Below are 19749 nucleotides of genomic sequence, written 5' to 3'. Positions count from 1 at the left end.
TGTTTTTGGTTTTGGTTTTTTTTTTTAAGTATAGGAGGAGGGTTTTTCCCCCCTTTTGGGTTAGCAGAGTACCTTTTTGGTACCAGGTAACTTAGAATTTTGTTAAGATAGTTAGGTTTCTTCTTAGTCACCTGGTGACATTTAATTTTCAGAGCTTTAGAGATTAGTAAGTATTCCTTCTGTTTTAATATTTTCAATTCTCCAGCTTCAGTATGCATGAAAATAAGGTGGTTTTTCACCTGTGTTTATTTTCAAAGATTAGCTTCCTGTTATTGCTCTGAACTGTGTAGTCTAAGTTCATGCTATACCAAGAGTATTGATTATATTAATGAGATTGCATCACAGGATTCTGTAGAAAGATGCAATGAAGTTTCTAAGGCACCAGAACCCTATAATTAATACTTTTGTATTCCTGGTGCACAAAGTCAAATTTAAAGATATATTGAAGCAGTCATTATGAAATAAAATATAAAATGTCATGTAGGAGTTACAATGAAGGCAAGAAGGATGAGCTTACTGGTCCATATAGTCTAGCAGGTGAATGTTGTGTTGAAATTGCTCCAGGAGAGCTAGTAGGACTGGAATTCTAGAACATACTGGTTTGAGTACTCAGATTTTTGTGGTGTGATATTAATTCTTGAAGTAGATTCAAGTCTTTAGATATGTGTGATTTTTCACTTTTAAGTGTCATATTTTGACAGACTGAGTCAGAAGTAATTTGTAAAGCAGAATACTTGTTTCCGTGTAGAAGTAAATTGCATGGTATTTCTGATCTATGTACTGGTGGTATGCATCAAACATTTGTAAATACTCTCTCATAACGATGGTTAAACAGATTATGAAAATTCTGGAAAATGTGACTGAATTTAACCAGAAGCTTAATTTTTTAATCAATTATGTGGAAGCTTGGCATTTATTTTCCATCTTTAGAACCTGAAAAATCAGCAGCTAAAACTGCTTAAAAGTCTTTGTGGATATTCCAACTTGTAGGATTAACTTCTGAAGCGAGAGAACACTTTCACCTTCTGCTCTCTGCTATGTAGAGGGTTGAAGGTAAAATGTGATCTTGCCCTTTTATAAGCACAAGAAAATGCAGAGATAATAATAATGCTCTCTGTTTTCTTTTTTCCCATAGCTGCTTTAGTGCAGATTTTTTCTGTTCAGAGAAAGGGCCTGTCAGTTAAAAATACCATCATGACAGGTCTTGCAATATGGATGGCTCTTGTGCAGAGTTTGAACCTCTATATCTGTATTTTCACCCAGCCTAGTAAGGCTTTCTGCCAAGATTTGGCAACTGTCAAATGATACTGAATCATAATTTACTTGGTTGAACTTTTAACATACTAACAATTTCAGGAAAGGCAGTAAACTATGCTATGGATAAGAATTAGGAGAAGGCTGAGAAAAGTAGAGTGCTACACCTTAAGAACAAAGGACAGTAAATAATAGTGGTAGACAGAAAGTAGGAAATCCTGTGCCTGTGTGCACAAGAAATAGGCAATGCTGTATAAATTTGGAAGTACAAAGAACTGAAAAGGAAATGTCTCTTCCCACAGTGGACCATGTTGTGTACAGAATGGATTAGGTTGTGATCTCAGTAATACTGTGAAGCAAGCTAAAGGTTCATTTTAAAAGAACAGTACACTTGTACTCTGAAATAACCTAAAGGTTATTTAAAAGAAAAAAAAAAAGTGTGCTTGTGACACTGCCCAATGGTCAGGACACTTGTGGCCAGGCCTTCTATGGCAAACATAGGTGGAAAGAAGCAGCCCTCAGACTTTGTGATTTGAGTGAATCTTCAATGTAGTCCTATTCTATTTAAGTGTGAGATGTGTTGATTTTGCAGAAGAGAATGGAAAAGCAGTCCTGTGAAATGTGCTTGAAAAAGGACTTCTAATGTCAACAGAGATTTTGTGAGAGTAAATACCTGATAATAATCTTTATTCAAAAAGAAAACAAATACATTATATTTTGGCAGAATGTACTGGCTGTTGTAGTTTTTGGGTATTGAAGGAAAATTTGACGTTGTAATAGTTTATGATGATATAAGTTTGAGGAAACTGATTTGCATAACTAAAAAGACATTTTAATTAGTATAGTGAATTAATGCGTAGAGAAAATGTGCAGAACAGTTAAACTAAACCATAGAAGGCATGTAATGGGTGGTATGGTAAAATGTTGCTTTTGGTTTCTATAAATAGCATCATGTGGCCAACATCCTCTGTAGTTAAAAAATAAAAAAAAACTGTTTTCTAACAAATTGTGAAGTTATTATTATTCGTTGAAGAAAGCATAAATTTCCAGGCAGAAATCAATAATGTGACTGGTCAGCAAAAGTAATTACTGTGAGTTATGCCCTGCTTTTAAGGACATTTTAGGTGCTTCTTAGGAGGCTATGGCTGTGCTTTTTTGTGGGATTAAAAGACTAGTGATTTTTAAGTTGCAATAAGAGTTGTGATAGATTTTCATGGGGGTTCAGACTTCATGCACCTGAAGTTCGTATGACTTTTGTTTTTCTGGTGTGTGCCATGTAGGGGTCTGCACTATGTAGTGGAGAGCATAAAAGTCTGTAAATATTGTGGTTTTCTTGGTGGTGTGACTTTTGCAGTATACAGCATTGTGAGAAAAATCAATGCCCTGTCCTAGATGTAAAACCAGGATGTGATTTAAGGGATAGAAGAGGGTTTTTTTCCCTTCTCTTTGAGAACTTAATACTTATGTCTCTATACCCTGCTCTGAGGGCTTTGCCCATTTTGTGCCTTTCTGTGTTTGTAAGCCATGGATCCAGTGTTTTTTTCAAGTACTAGACTCAATTTTATGGAAAGAAATAAGTTAAATGCATTGAAAATTTTGTTTAAAAAACCTGAATGTTAGAACTAACAGTAATAACAGTTTTTGTTTTGCCACATCATTGATTGACAGCTTTTATATTTAAATATACTTTCAATCCTGTTAGATCTCATGCGTCGTCAGGAAGAATTGAGGCGCTTGGAAGAACTTCGAAACCAAGAGCTTCAAAAACGCAAGCAGATACAATTGAGGTATTTTGTCTTCTACTGTGCAGAGGTGTGGCATGCAGCCACTGTAGGCCTGCATGAATTTAGATATGTTAGCAAAACTTGCTTCTCAAAAGCATAGTGTGTGATGTTTCTGATAGCATAATGCTAATATAAAAGATTGGTTTCAAGTGTTGCTTGGTTTTTTTCACTTGCTTTAGCTCTGCTAATTTTGTTTCTGAGATTTCTGAATAGCATAGAAATGTCTTAGCCTATTTTTTTTTTTGTTTCATATTTATTTTAATGTGACTGAAGCATTGCTGTAATAGATAAGAACATGCTTCTAAATTTTATGGACAGGTAATCTGCATGTAGAATCATGGCATTGCAGTCGTATAATCTGACAGGGAATTTTGGAAGTTATTTTCACTTGATATTCTAGTATGTTGAAAACAATTTTTCTTCTAGGGTCTGACTAATGCAAATAATTGTTTTAATGCCTCTTCTAAAGTTTTGAGAAAATAGACATAGTCTCATCATATTGTTATATAATTTTTGTGTTAAATACCATAATAAATGATAATAATATAAAACAAACAGCACAAACACCTCTTAGAATTAAAAGTGTATCTTTCTGCACTGTTGAAATATTTTAATCCATAGTGGCTACTTAAAAACTGGAATATTTTAACCTGTTTACTAATATATGGCTGGAAGAGTAGGTATAAAAGTATTGGTATTGAAATTACTAGTATCCTGGTTTTCCAGTGAAGAAAACAAAAAAACAACAGCAAAAAACCCCCAAAGCTTCAGGTACTCAAACTCATGTAGTTGAGTAGATTAGTGCCTTACACTGTGTAAAAACTAATTAATGACGAGTTTTGTTTGTATGCTTAATCTTACCTCTGATACTGAGTGCAAACCTGAGTAGGTCAAGAGACTAAGCTGACATAATTTTGAAAAATATCCTAGACATGAAGAGGAACACAGACGTCGTGAAGAAGAGATGCTACGCCAGAGGGAGCAGGAGGAATTACGACGACAACAGGAGGGAGGAGGATTTAAGCCAAATTTCATGGATAATGTAAGTACAATTATATGGTGAAAGTCCAGATGGCAAAAGAATTTTTTCATTATATTATTATTTTTATACTGGTTTTTGAATTACCATCTTCTTGTTGGCTTTTTTTGCTTCAGTATTTCATTGTTCTCCTGAGTGAATTGCTACATATTCAGTAGTGTAGTTGCTCTTTTGAACGATGGCATCACTGTTATTTTTCCTACAACGTGGTGATGTAACACATCCGTTAAGTGAAGGGGTTCAGATACTAATTGTTTTTACTTGGGAATTGAAATGTTTCAGTAAAACAAATTTTCTAAGTGGGAGGTGATAGGAGTCACCCATCCTGATGGGCCCTACTCTGCCTGAAGGTTTAAATTTTAAACCAGTTCATGCTGCTAAGCTTATTTTAATTACTGGTTTTGGTTTATGCTTAACTTAGTAGGAAAGTTTCCAGAAACAAAAAGGGCAGTGTTAGTTTCATATGGAGCCGAAAATCCCTTTTTGACCCTGTGTAAAACTGCACGAGGAGAACATCCAAATCATTACTAAAGGAGACTGAAAGATTATTAAAGTGCAGGAAAATTTGTCCCCTGCTATAATCTGTACATTATTTATTTTAGTAATTTAGGTGTGCTCTGCCTCTGAAGACTCGTCCTTCAGACTAACAAAATGCTGCTCTCAGAGGAGTCAGCTTCTAAATTTTTGGTCAAAGGGATAACTTTTTTGTGCCGTTCAGATCAGTTCAGTGAATGCAAACTATGTTGCAAATGCTTTAGTTTCTCTTGAGTAGGATACCTTTTATTATTACAACTGTTCCTAGTGAAGAAATAATGAATAAGCAATTCACACAATGCTCTTTTACATTATTAAAACAACTGTAGTCTGCAGGAGGGGATTTTGCTCACCTTCACAGGTGCAACTTCATACATCAATCAGAAATGCACTGCTGGTTTCTCAGCTACTTCCTCTGAAATAAAAACCTGTTTTACATTCTATACGATGAAATTTTCTGTAGGCTTGTGAAGAATTTATTATGTATGTTCAGAGCCATCCTAAGAGATGTTAGAAAATGAATGATTTCCTGTTCTCAGGAGGACATTCTTCCCCTTGTCTGCCCTTTAGTGTTTTTAATAAAGATGGAAAGGAAGGAATAGTACATCTGATTTTACTAACAGGTATAATTTGCTTTTGCTCACTGTGTTTTGAGGTGCTTGCATCCAAAAGCAGATGGTAATTTATTTCCATATGTTCTCACTCTAAAAGAAAACTGCTTTCAGCACATCTTTCTTTCAAGGTAATGAAGACCAAGAATTCTGAACTTACACTTAGTTTTAGTGTGTTTAGTGTGTTCCAAATGCTATTAAACATGATTGGGGAAATAGCATGTAACAGTTATCTGATGTAATTTAGGAATAGTACTTGCTGATGACTTCTGCAGTGCCAAATGTGAAATTTCATATCACTGTAATATCTTAATGTAGCATCTTTTGTGGTTACCAGACTTTCTGACTCTGTAAGCTACTTGTCAAAACCTCCTGGCTCCTCTGTGAGACCCATGCTTCTTGCTGCAGAGAATTGCAGTGATAGGAAGCTGGGGAGCCAACCCACAGCCCTGGGATGGCAATAGCTCCCTCAGATTCCCTTGCTGTTTGGTGGTTGTGGCCTGTATTCTGCAGCTTGAATTGGGGAAAACAAGACTATGTTGGCCACCACAGCCTTTACTACTATATTTTTATGTCTGCCTTGAGATATAGTATTTAGTCTCTGTGCTTAAATTGCTTACCACAGTTTGTCCATCCTTGTTGCTTATCTACATTTTTAAATTCCAAACCCTATATGAATAGAAACTTTTAAAATTGGTGTGCTGGATTTAGCAAGAATGTAGGATAGGACGGGAAGAAGAGTGGTTCAAATGGAAAGCACTTCAATCGCTATGGGTAATTTTTATGGTTTTTATTCATCAAATTTTTTGGAGAGGAAAGGTAAAAGGTGGAAGACTGCTTTAGAAGAGTGTAGCTTTCCTACTTTCATGCACTACCGAAATTGTGTGTTCGTCTGGACCTAATTAATACACTGCAAGAATATATAGATGTAGTTTTGCAGTAACAGCTCCTCCAAAAGCGTTTTAACTTAAATATAAAAGGATTGTAGAGTACAGGTGTTGTTTTTTAAGCATCATATGAAATTGAAGTGGCATATAGAATAACACATGAAAAAATATATTCTTTAGACTAGTCTTCAATATTCTGGTTGTGCTGTGACTTAGGTTTCACTTCTAATGCTCTTTGAACTTTAAAAGTGGAAAAATGGAAACAAAATTGCAAGTGATGTGTTTACTTTCTTTAGCAACAGTTTCTAATCAGGGCAGCTGTTTGACTAAGCATGCCTATCATTTTATAGATGCTTGTTATAATATGTTTTTAGATAAATGTAGTTATGTAGTGTGAATGGAAATTGAAAAAGCCTTTGCATTTTACAACAGAGAAAAACTGTAAACCTTTTTTAGAGATTGCAAAATGACACATGAAATGTGATTTCAACTTAGAATTTCTTAAACAACTAATTTTATTTTTATTTGTTCTTACTAATACTTGTTTACTGTGAACAGATTCCATGTTGTACTTACTTCTACTCTCAGATTACCACTGTGTGTGTACTGAGAAAGTTATTTTCTGTTTTCAGAGGTGAAAAGTTGACTCTTGGTGAGAGTTGCATCTTTTTATACTGTTGGATAGTTTTTTACCCTAGCAAGTCTTGATAAATTCGTTGGGTTTTATACTTACAACATATTAAAGTCTTCTGCCAAAAACGTATTTAACAGGACAAAAAGAATTGTTTCTAATCCTTGTTTTTGTTTCTTAAAAGCTTTGAAAAGTAAGCTTCCTTCACTTATATCCTATCACATTTTACTGGTCAGTCTAAAACAGGACGATAAATGGTAAGTGCAATGGCAACCAGAATTGGACCCTCTCATGTAAGGCTGCAGTATTAGGCTTTCCTGTTGAAAATTTCTATCTATGTCTTTCCCCTAGCTCATTAAACTTGGATTTTTAAAAAATACAACTACTTTTGAAAAACATTTTGTAATCAAGTTTAATGCAGCTGGCAGTTGCTTGATTTTTTTTATGGGTGATAAAAATATTTTCTGTGAGAGGATTTCTTTTCCTGAAGCATTCTTGTTGTTGGTGATGTTGAACATTAGAAATTTGACTGCACTGATTATTAATCTAATGGGCAGCCTGATGATGTCTGAATTTATTAATCTAGTTATGTGATCTCTACTAGATAAATTATTAATAAACACTTTCATATTGATTAGGGATTTTCCCTTCCTTTCTAGAAGTCAGTAAGTTGAAATGTGCTGTTATAGCTCAGTAATTTATATGCATTCTGATTTCAGGGAAGCTTAATTGGGAAACTAGTTTTCCAGTAATATTGCTAGCAAATTTTTATTTTGCAAATAATTATTTTCCTTTTTAAAAAGAAAATACTTTTGAGTGCAGTAATACATTAATTACTCAAACATGCAATGGTTATTCTCCAGTTATGGGTGGCTTGCTTGGATTTACGTTGTTGTATCTCAAGCAGAGACGTTTTGCAAAATAATTCCAGTTCCAAGACCTGCTTTTATTCAGGTCACCAAATTAGAGGTTTGGATTTAGTATATTAAAATAGTTTCTATGTGTCTTAAACAGAGACCAAAAATGGAAAGGAGTTGTAGTCCTAGTTTTGTGTGGACAAATTTGCTTCTGTAGTAACCACGTGAAATAGTGTTGGGTGGGAATTATGCTTAGTGAAACAATAGCTACAGTACTGGCCTAAAGCTTACAGCTCTTCTTACTGATAGTTTTAAAGAGGGAATTGAGATTTTTTTGACGTCCTTGCCCACTTCCCTCGAAGAAAAAACCCTTTTTGAATGTCTAAGGGACTTTCTTGAGAATTAATCAGTGTCAGTGCATGAATGCTTGCTGTTTTTTTCATGTAAGACTTTGTATATTAAATACTTCTCTTCGTAATCTCATAGTCATTTCAGGAATTATTTCTAGATGCTGTTTTGCTTTCCTTTAGCTTTTCTTGCAGAAGCACTGCTCTCAATTATGTTGAGTAATTATCAGCATAAAGTGTCAGCTGCTAAAGCAGTGTCAGATGCTAAACAGCAGGGATTGTAGTGGACTTGGATCAAAAGCTGTAAGACAGATGAGAGCAAGAAAATAAGAAAGCACATTGCAAAACAGCAATGAAGTTTATAGCTTTGGGAATGCCATCACAACATAGTTTTTGTTCTAAGAGTTCAGTCCTTTGGAGCAGTATATAAATGCAGTTTTCAATTTCTTACTCTTTGCAGCTCTACTGAGCCATATCTTGTCCCTCATGTCCCATCTATGTTTGCTTGCAAGTTAAGCATTAGACATGTTTGGAAGAAGACTATCAGTTAGTTTTCCTCCAGCTTCAGTAATTCAGGACAAGATTTTTGCACTTCTTGCCTGTTTAAGTGAATAGAACAGTATTTTGATCCCATCTTCTCATAGCATTGTGCTCAGATGCTCCAGTAATATAAGCAGTTGGAATTTTCACTGAATGCTGATTTGCTTGCTGCCTAAACTAAGGCAGATGCCCAATAATAAATTAATGAAACATTTCTAAGAATCTTTTCAAATTTGATAAGTTTTCTAGCAATAAATGTTGGTTATTTTATCCTGATAGCCTCGTATACTTAATGAAGGTAATGGTAGTGGAGTTTTGTGAGTTTGTATGAATAAAATCTCAGTTTCTTGCTGCTTTATAAAAGCTCTTTCATAGAGCGTGGTTGGGCAAGATAAATTGCTTCCTTACTACAGTCCAGCAGTTCCTGTGTGACACCTTAAAGGCTTTTGAAGGTAAAACTAGCTTGGAAAAAGACAAATCAATAAATGTAAAACTAAAACACCAGCCTGACAAAATATTCCTGCTTTTCTTGGTAGTGGTCAAGTTTCTTCCCGTGCATAAATCAACATAGGATAGGCCTTTGAGCAAGCATTCTATAAATATTCAATTTGTGTTTTTGTGGGCAGTCCTAGTTCGGGCAGTAGCACTAAATTATTTAGATTTTTTCACAAGTGATACACATCAGTAGACAGATTCTTAAACAATGCATTCTTCTGTTCATTGGTGTTTCAGATACTAAATTTGTTGCTTTGGCCAAGAGTAATACTTCCTCAATGGGCCTTAAAATGCTCTATTTATATTATTCTCAACTTCTAATTACACTGTCAGGTAGAAAACTATTTGTTATATCTGCTTTTAGTATCAGAAGACAAGGCATGAAAATCAATGCAGATCTTCATGTATCTTTTTGTAACATACTATAGGCTTATATACATTAAGTGAAGCTGTTTGTGGAATAAGATCTTTTGGTTGTAAGTATTTCATACCATTTTAGGATGGTTCGTAATTGATTTTCTGGGTCATGTTTTTAATGTATGTCAAGGATGGTACTTAAAGTAATTGTTGAGTAACAGAGCAAATAATTGTTACAATAATCTATTTCATTTATAACTATATTTCTGTATGTGTGAACAGAGAGTATTTAGGCAATGTGTTATTTTTGTGTTATATTTAGGAGACTAATATTTTGTTCTGTTGCAGTCATCTTCTAATGTTTGCACAAAGTGCTTTGGAAAATACTAAGATGTACTTTATGTGAATTTGCAGATAGAACAAGTGACTGTTCACAAGTAATTTTTATACTTCAATATGCTGTCAAATGTGCATAAATCTCCAGTATGAATTTAGGTGTCGTGGTACTACTTTTAAGCTTTCCCAAGTTTGTTCTTTTCTACAGTAATTTGTAGAGAATTTTCTGTCTATATTCTTTAGATTATCTGGTTTTGTTTATAACCTTATTTTCTCTTACTAAGACTGATGATCAAGAAACCAAAATAACACTTAACAGATGCTGCTTACATAATGGCAAAATGACATTAGTCTTTGTCAGTTGTGGTGTTTCATGAGGCCTCAGCTGTAGCAGATGCCATTTTTATTCAATTATTGATAGAAAGACCTCAAATGCATCTGTGCTTGTTTATAGAATATTCCATTTGCGTACTTGTGCTGTTTTATGGGTTTTACAAATAAAAATGAAGAAATCTATTCAAGAGCAGATTTAATAAGTCTATATTCTATATTTTACTGTTATTTCTGAGAATTGTTGCTGCTCACAGCTTAAATAAAGGCTTCTTATTCAACTTAAGTTACTCAAATAGAGGTTTTCAGTTTTTCATACTCTCACAGGCAAGAAGTTATATATATATATATATATATATATATATATAAAACTTAAAAAAATTCTTTATTGATGTGTTTGATAGATGCCATATATATTTGAAGATAAAATTAATGTTTGCCTTAATAATTTTCATTTTTTTTTCCTCAGCTACTGGAGTTAAGTTTGACTTGGAGTTTGTACACGTATTTACCCAGACTAAGAAGAAACTAACTTTCAGTTTCAGTTGTCTGCTTGGTACCTATTTTGGACTCATCCACTTCTCTCTATCCTGAGATCTTGGCTTGTGGCACTAAGACTTGCAACCCAAATAAATTCCTCTTCTTAGAACAGTTTGTCTTTGCTGAAGAGATCTGTGTTTAAAGAAAGAATAAAACATCCAAGAAACAACAAGTGAGATTTCTGTAGAAACAGTATTTTTAGATGTGAAGAAACCTGTTAATGGGTCTGTTGCCTAGTGTGAGGGAAGCCTGTTTAGCGACCTGGTTTCTGTCTCTCAAGCCACTGCCTTCTAGGTAGTTTTTTTTTTTTAATGTGACCTTTCTCTTAGCCCTCTGGCATTTTGCTTCAGTAGCTCTCACAGAGCAGAAAATGTTAATAGTGATAATTCAGTAAACTGATAGAAATATAAACAAATAGAAATTAACTGAATTTTGTGTCCTGTCTATTCATACCAGGCTGCTATTTTTTGAAGTTAAAATATTTATTATTTTTTTCATTAATATTTCAGAAGCCTCCTTGTCAAAGTAGTTTTTTCTTATTACTGGAGGTAGTTCTTGTTTTGGGCTATTAAATCTTCCATGAGGAAAATGGAGTTTAAATCTGATACTTTTGTCTTCTGTCAAGTGCACTTTAATTGTGCAGAAATTGGGTATTACTTTCCAATTAATTAGCACTTTTAATAAATAGTGGGTTTTGGTAAGAGGATGAGTTTCAATAGAGCTGTTTTCTAATTGTCCAGATGGGGAGTTCAGGAGAAACTAAAACTTAAAGAGTCAATTAAATATATCTAAGGTTTGCTATTCTAAGAGGTTTCTGTGAACATAATCTTAAAATCATAGCATGGTTTGGTTTGGAAGGTGCTGTTAAAGGCTATCTAGTTCATAGTCTCCTGCAATGAGCAGGGGTGTCTTAAACTACTTTAGGTTGCTCAGCGCTCCATCCAGTCCTTAAAGTTTCCAGGAATGGGGCATCTACCACCTGTCTGGGCAACTTGTTCTAGTACTTCACTGTAAAAAATTTCTTCCTTTCACCTACTTGAAGTCTACCCACTGTTAGTTTAAAATTATCACCCCATGTCCTCTCACAGTATGTCCTACTAAAACATTTGTCACTGTTACGATTTCCTACAGTGAAATACAGGCTAATGGCTCATTAGTTTAGGCTTAGAATTGTGTAGGATGAAGGAGTGTTTGTATTAGTTTTGTTCTGTACATGACATAAAGCTCTTACTACAGGTTCCAAATGCAGTTTGGATTATCTGCTTGTGAAAGGATAGCTGATAGTTGTCTGTTCTAAGAAAAAGACAATATGATATTGAAATTAGGTTCTTCAGGCTTTATTTATCTTCCTACGTGCTTCTGGTTTTTATAATACTTTCAAAATGTTATTTACTTATGGAGTCTTTCTGTTTGTTTCCCCTCCCCATTTCTGAATTGTTAAACATTTTTTTATAACTATAGGGGAACTTCTGCATTTAGGTAAGAACCAGCTATTTATGTTTGTCCCTATTGATTGGATGGTCCTCATTGAGTCCCTAACATAATTCTGATCTCTGGGTCTATTGTACATAAATAAAATAGTAGTTTTTGTTGGATACTTTTGATGAAACCAGACACTGTAGTTTGTGTGTGTGGACTTGGGTTAGGGTATTTAGCTAGAAAGCAATGTTTCTCAATCCTGTTTGGATTTGTTCAGATGACCAGTTTCTTAAGCTTTTGATGGAAATACTAGAATTGCCTGGTAGAATATATAATTTTCATCAGTCAGAACTTTGTTCAAATGACAGTCATCTTCGTCATTCAAGTCTGTCTCATGTTGCTCCAGTTTTACAGGAAATGGCCTACAAGTTGTGTAAAATAACTGTGGAGCTTGGCTTCCTGCAGAAAGTTTCATTGATCCTTTCTGTTTATATTATGTTTTCGTATGTTATATGTGTGGACAGGCCATAAGTTAATTGGAGAAATCTTAAACATTGAACTATTCTGGTTGTAAGCAGCATCCATAACATCTATAAAAGACACTATATGGGTGCTAGAAGTTTCTCCTGCAGGACCTCTGGTAGTACTGAAAGACTTCAGCTTTCAGCTTCCTTTTGACAAATACTTGCTTATTCTATCCATTTGGTAACTCAAATGAATTATGAGATACTAACTACAATTGGACTGGTTTTTATGTTATAATTTATTTGTCATATATAACATCTACTTGGTGAGGAGAAATTGTTAATAGAGAAGTCTGGCAAAGAGTCATATTTAGTGCACTGTGGCTATAACTAGTGGTACTTTTAAGCTGATTTTGCAGTCTTAGAGTTGACACTTCAACTAAGAAGTAGATTTTCATATAAACATTCCATGATAAAGGGTATTTTTGGCAGATTAATTTACCTGCTAAGTAAAGATTGATGACTTTCATTACACCTTATCCTTCAATCTTGATTTGGGGAAAACTCTTTTTTTGACTTCATCCAGTGTTTACTCTTTCTAATATTTGTGTGAATTTGAGGTTTGTGCATGGAAAATGTATCATTCTGGGAAATCTAAAATGCAGCATTGTTCTGTAACACCTGATTTTCAGTTGAGTATTTTAGTGCATTTGTGTATGAGGGTACAGTTAGCTCAGTCTTGGTTACCAGTTAAGCTGGAACAAGTCCACCCCCACCATGGGAAACAGTGGAGTGCCTTTAAAATCATTTACAGCCTGCCAGGTTGTCTGTTTTGATACTTATCCACTCTTGACATTTCTTCAGCTCATCTAAAACCAGAATAATTCTAAGATGCTGCATGAAATTCTCTAATATGCCTCTGAAGATGTGAATAGATTGTGAATGTATTGTAACTGTTACATGTCTCAGTTGTGAACTTGGTGATATGCTGCATATTTCTTCTAGAAAATACTTTTGTGGGTAAGTAAACAGTAAAGTGCCTTTGGAAAAAAATATTTGTGTTATGTTCAGCCACTGATCTGTATTTAATCTGTATTTTTTTTTTTTTTACTGTTACTGAAAAATGGAAGCTAACAGAAATGAGAGAAATGTTTTTTATTATTTTGGTTCCATGAATATGAGGTGGCTCCTAACTCCAGCAGAACCAGATTAATTGGCAGAATTGAGAAAGTTGCTATTAAGGGAATTGATACAATGGGATCTCATTTTTCAAAAGATTTCCAAATGTGTTGAAGGTGGTTACCTTCTCTAAGCACCTTTGTCTCATGAAAAATTATTTTTTAATTTTAGCTTAAAATATTTGAAAAGTAGTTTTTTACCTTTTTCTTAGTTGTTAAATCAAGGGGGAAATTTGCCAAAATACTTCTGTATTTGTTTTCTCTCAAATCATTGACAGTAGAGGTATTTGGAAAAAGTATCCTTCTTTGCAGTTACATCCTCAAGAGAGTGCTTTGTATACAGTGAAGGGATATGGTAGGATTTTTCTTTACCTGAATGATGTAATGATGATTGGAGGCATGGAATTAAATATTTTGATTTTGTTGCTAGCTACTGTATATGTATGCAGTTTGTTTACGGCCTGATATTGCCTTCTATGTACATTATTATTTTTTTGGGGTGATGAATAACTTTTACCTCAGGTTATAAGAAAATGAAATACCTTTTTTGTCAATTTTATAGACAATTGTGTATATAAGGTTTTACTGTATTTTAACAAATGGAAATGAGAGAGATGGGAGAAAAGCTTACAAATTATATTAATGCAGTGTCTTAAATGCAATATTAAAATTCAGTGAAGGAGCAAGTAACTACAAGACAAAACAATGAAGCAGAAAAGATACAAATTGGAATATGGAACCAAGTTTTGTAACAACAGAATAGGTTCCGTAGTACAGCTTGGCTTCTTTTAGGCTATTTCTTTTTTGTTTACAAGTTAGATTGTAATTTGAATTTTGACCTGTATTGCATTCTGCAAGTATGAGTTTTTTGTGTAAAACAAAGCTGTTGCTTTCATGTGTATTAAATATTGTCTTTAACCTTTAAGATTAACCTTTTCTTTAATCTCTGGGATTATTGTTTCCAGTTAGTGATGTATCCCCTAGAGGTCTTTGTATTGAGAGTCGTGTTAGTGCAATTAAACTGTCTTTTCCAAAACTGTCAGTTTAGACCTGACTTAAACATCATGTGAGGATTGATGTATTGAAAGGAAGCTAACTTTAGTTCAGATTGGGTTTTGCATTAAGCTGTGAGACAGTGACAAAACCAAAACATTTTGGGTGGTTCACCGCTGTTTAACAGTTCACTGTAAAAAATATTTTTAAAGAATAACTTCAATTTACAATATTAAATACTTTCGAGTAGTTTTAATTACATTTGTTTAATTGCCTGCTTTTTCTCTGTGGGATTTAGTTGCCGAGGACTATCCTTAGCAGCTGATGCAGATAGAAGATGAGACCCCACAGAATTTGAAGACTTTTGTTCTCAGAACTAAAAGAAGAGAACAAAGATGTAGTTCATTGAGGTTTTTCATAAATACATCCCTGTATTTTTGCTCTTAGTTTTAAGAGAAATTCCCCTCTTCAAATAAAATTTTTTTTTCTATAATTGTAGCTTTTACTAACATTAGGAGTGTTTTTCCAATTTTTGGAATATGTGTATCTGATTGTATTTCATGCACTGTGTATTCCTGATTTTACCGACGTGATACTTTTTTAATGTTTAGGATTTTTTAATTTTGGAACTTAATGAGTCATCTCCATTAGCTTTATTCATGACTTGAAGGAGCAAGCAGTAAATTGCCTTTATCTCTTCTAGCTATCTTATTATTTTTTTTGTAAGATTGAGTCCTGGTGACAGCTGTTAAACCTAATGAAAATTATTTTCATTAGGATTCCTATTTAAAAAAAAGGACTCTGTAGTTTACTGCATTCTCTTTGTTTTAGCTACATTTACTTTAGTTGTTACCTATTTATTTGTGGAGGTTTGTGTGAAGTAAGAGTTGATATTTTTCTAGATTCTTTGGTGAGCGTGATCACTCAGTTCATAGAGTTTTGAGTAGTTTAGGCTGGAAGACATTTCTGGAATCATCTAGTATGGTGCCCAGCTCAAAGTAGGGATCAGCTCTGAATTTAGACTTCAGTGCTCAGGAGCACATTACAAATCTTGGATTTTTGAAAGATAATTCTTTTTAATTTGAAATTACTTACTAATATTGTATATGAACTGTGTGGGGATATTGTAACTTTTGGGTCTTATGTAGAGATTCTAGTTGAGGAGCAAACCGTAGAGGGGTGGATAGAAGAGAAGCCTTTTATTACTTTAACTTCTTAACTTCCAGTCATTGGAGTGAAATAATGGACTATTCTGAGGAAAGAAACAATAATGCACAATCAAAAGTATCCCCTAAATTCTAGTTTTGATTGCTAAGTAGCAGCTTGAATAACTTGTATAATTTACATCATTAAAATACAGGTGTCTTTCAGTAAATAACAATTTATGTAAGCTTTAAGTGCCTTAGGCCTCCATAAGAGGACTTTGGAAAAAATGTTTCTTTTCCGGAAGGAACTTAAGGAAATAAACCACACTAGAAGGCAGTAATGAATTCTAGTAAGAGGTACAGAAGTGTCATACCTGTTTTGACAAATATAGTCTGTTAGCGAATAAAAATCAGAGAATAAAAATCAGCTTTCATGTTAGTAAAAACAAGTGTGAATCAACAGCACTGTTAATTACATTTTGCTCTACATACACAACCTAGATAAAGTGCCAATTAAACTATTAATTGTCAAGTTTGTGGGGAAAGTGTTCTTTTCTTGCTAAGGCATTTTTTGGATACCACGTCTTAGCATTATTGTGGTTTCTATACTATGAAAGGTGAGTAAATAATTGCATGTTTTTCTGGCCACAAACCACTGAAAACTGTATGGTCTGTCATCATAACATTTCTGAGATACCTTGCTTTTTTTGCTGTTCTGAAATTTTCCATGCCATATTTTGTTCATACCATAATTTTTTGACAACTTTGTTACCATGAATATTGCATCACTTGGAAACAAGATTAATTTTTGCTGGGCTGCTGCAATTGCAAGGCCAATTTTTAAGGAAAAAAAGTACTGCTGGTTTGTCAGTGTGACCTGCATAAATTCTTAGGTACTGTTTTTAAAACATTTAGTTTCATGGTTTTTTAGAACAAATTTAGAAATAGTATAATATGTATAACAAAATCAGAAGAATCATCTTGGCTGTTCTCTGTATATTTAGACTGCTCTATCAGTGGTGATAGGTGTAAGAACATAGCACATGATACACCTCAAATACTTTGGAAAACTGGTTTCAAGTATTTGGTAAAAAGGGGAGAATCCATAATATACTAAATATAATATACATATTTTGAAAACTGTATTCAATATTTTGGTGTAGGTCTGCTTTTTACATTTGACATTAAAATTATTTGGCATTGTGAGAAATACAATTTTTAATGCTTCTGTCTAAAGTAATTAGTAAGTGTAATCCTATAGTTGCCATCATAGCAGTTCTTCTAAAAGTTTGCTCAGATGAATTGGACCTTTTTGAAAGTTGTCTACATTAGTAAGTTCTGAAGTATTTTACAAGAATCCTAGCAAGAAATGATTTGGAAAGGTTTGAGTTGTGTAAACAGTGCTTTTACAATATGACATTTTTTTGTTTGCTGACTTCGTCTTTTTGGTAATATTTTTCTCTGATTTTTACAAAGTTTTACTTACATTTTCCTGCACATTCTTTCTTTGTCTTATGGCTTTCTCTTCCCCCTGTAATACCATATCATCCATTTTTCTTGTTCCCTTCCTGTCAAGATTGTTTTCCCAGGTATGGGTGACTTCAGAGGTTCTTTATCACCCCACATATTTCTCTTAAGAGTTTAACCCTGTTCTTGTGCTGCTCAGTTTGAACTCCCTGTTTTGTTTAGTTATGGGTGGCTTTGGGGAACGGGCTGAAGCAGGATGCTGCTGAAAAGAAGAATGGGAAGTTATATAGTGAGGAAAAGAAGCGCTGAGAAGGTAACACTATCACTGTTAAACTCTGCAAAAGGCTTGAGTGCCTGAAAATGAACCTCTCAGGTGGGCTGGAATCACCAACCAGCGCTGGTTCAGCTATTGTGTCAAACTGCCTGTTGGTATTACTTTCTGTTATATTTTGGGCAAAACCTATGGACTAGCTGACCTAACTTACCTGTAGTAACATGTTTATGCTCACATAGTAAAGAGCTGTCTAGGACTTGATTTGTGTGTGGCAAGACTGAATTTTTGTTACCACCCAGGACTTCTTCAGATAGAATTTTTGAATACATCAATCATCTAATGACTTTAATGTTATATGCTGCTGGTTAACATTTTAAATTGAGTATTTTCTCTGACAGGTTGTGTAAAGTTGCTAAATCTGTATTAAAAGTACTGAAGAATTTTCTCATGCTGAAAAGTTGAGAGAACATGTGTTTTGAACGTGCAACAGTAGGAATAATTATAAGCAGCAGCAGCATCTTAATCTTGCAAATGTGTTGATAAAGTAATAGGCAGCAGAGACCTTAAGGCACATTTATGGATCTTGATTCTATACCTGAAATGCTTTTTATACTGTAATAATTCAACACTAAAGCTAAAAAAGTGGCAAATAATTACTTAATGTTTTTGTTTTGGTTTGGTTTTTTTTTGCAAATGTTGAAGTAGGTTCTACCCATCTTTTGCTGTACTTCAGTTAACTGAAGGCTGGTAGCATTTCAAGACAGGGAAAAATGGTAGATTGCTAAGTGGAAGGCTAGTGTGTTTTTTAAAGAAAGTGTACATCAGAGCTTGCATATGCTTCTGTCCTTTACAAAGAAAACAAGTTCTAGTAACTGCTGCAGCTTTACAGTTCTGTACTTGACATCCTTATATAGCTAGTACTGTACTTAGCCTTGCATTATGGCACTTGTCGCATTAAAAAAGCAAATACCAACCAATTTGCAGTTGAACCTGAGATGAATCAAGTAAGGCTTCTGCCTACTGTAAATTACTTTACTTTGTAGTGAAAAAGTTTCTCACAGCTGTTCATGGCATGTCTGGTTTTCACACAAGCCTATAGGTGTGCATGTGTGCACACAATCTGAGTAGTGTGAACTGATAGCCATGGTGTTTTCCTATTCTTTTGGGCTAGGGTCTGACCGTGGGGAGGATACACCACTTTGCCTTCTGCTTCCTGATTTCAAGACTGAGGTGTATAAGCAGATTAATGACACAGTTGTATGCTGAATTGTGACTAACTCATGTCAGTTTATGGGCATGGTTAATCCCCATGGGGCTGCTGGTGTTACTTAAAATGTCAATTGATGTTACTGTGAGAGGTCTGTCAAAGTAGCTGTGTGTTCTCTAATAAATTTTTAACATGGGTTCTAGGGTCAGAAAAAGAAATCCTTCTTAGTGTTCCATCAGTGCCCTTTCTTAGCTGGACTTTAAAACCTGCTTGTGTCTTTTAGTTACTAGACCTCATTTTTCTGATCTACATTAAGATATATTATTTTGAAAAGAGTGTGTACTCTTCTTAATGTTAAGTACTTTTTCTAGGTTAATATGAGTTACAACAAACAAAGTTGTTGAACCTGAGAGTTCTTTATCATCTGTCTTGTGGCAATTTTCTATAGCAGGATATTTTTATAAAACTATTGGTTCTGTTCTGTCAGATAGTGGTGTCTGCTGCTTCACGTGGCTGAAGATAGAAGACTCATGTTTTGGCATCCCAAATATGATTGGCCAAACCAGACTTTTGTGAACCTGTACAAATACTATGAATATATTTTGATTTATTAATATTTCTTTGTAAAAGTTGCTTACAGACTTAGCTCCTAGTATGTGGATTTGTTTTCAAAGTGCATCTGAACTCTAGGCTCTTAAATCATAAGTGGAGTGGTTTTTCAGAATGAGGTAAATTTTTAATTTTCTGATTCTCAGCACGTGTACTTGTTTACTCAAGAGCAGAATACTTATTAATATTCCTGTAGAAAATTAAGGATAATTTTTTTATAAATTTCATTATGTTTTGTTTTGAACTGTAAATTTGTTTCTGTTTAATCTTTTTGATGAAAAGTGTAATCCTAAAATCCCTTGGAATTGTCTCTGATAGAGTATTTTGTTTTCCCATAAGTGATGATTTTTTTGCCACTCTGGATACTATCCTTTGAGTATCATTTCACAGCAGGCCGGGTTTGATGTTTAGTAGTATCAGAAATCTTTTGCTGTTGGGTGACCGAGCATCA

The 19749-nt window shown here is 34.2% G+C and overlaps 1 protein-coding gene across 6 annotated transcripts in view; it reads left to right on the top strand.

Annotated features, from left to right (window-relative positions):
* Positions 1–19749, top strand: part of PSPC1 (paraspeckle component 1) — a 58387-nt gene that overhangs the window by 7339 nt on the left and 31299 nt on the right. For 5 of the 6 annotated variants that reach the window (XR_009932960.1, XR_009932958.1, XR_009932959.1 and 2 more), the window contains exons 5-6: positions 2957–3041; positions 3969–4080. Coding sequence is in view for 2 of the 6 variants with exons in the window: in XM_062487587.1 (XP_062343571.1) it covers positions 2957–3041; positions 3969–4080 (197 nt within the window). In the remaining 4 variants the exon portion in view is untranslated. Of the gene's footprint in view, positions 1–2956; positions 3042–3968; positions 4081–10471; positions 10700–19749 lie in introns of those variants that run through there. The other variant, XM_062487588.1, reaches the window with a different exon arrangement.

This window comes from Cinclus cinclus, chromosome 2, assembly GCF_963662255.1.
Source record: "Cinclus cinclus chromosome 2, bCinCin1.1, whole genome shotgun sequence".
NCBI lineage: Eukaryota > Metazoa > Chordata > Aves > Passeriformes > Cinclidae > Cinclus > Cinclus cinclus.
Note: the sequence above shows the minus strand (reverse complement) of the source record. Positions and strands in the feature narration are given on the sequence as shown.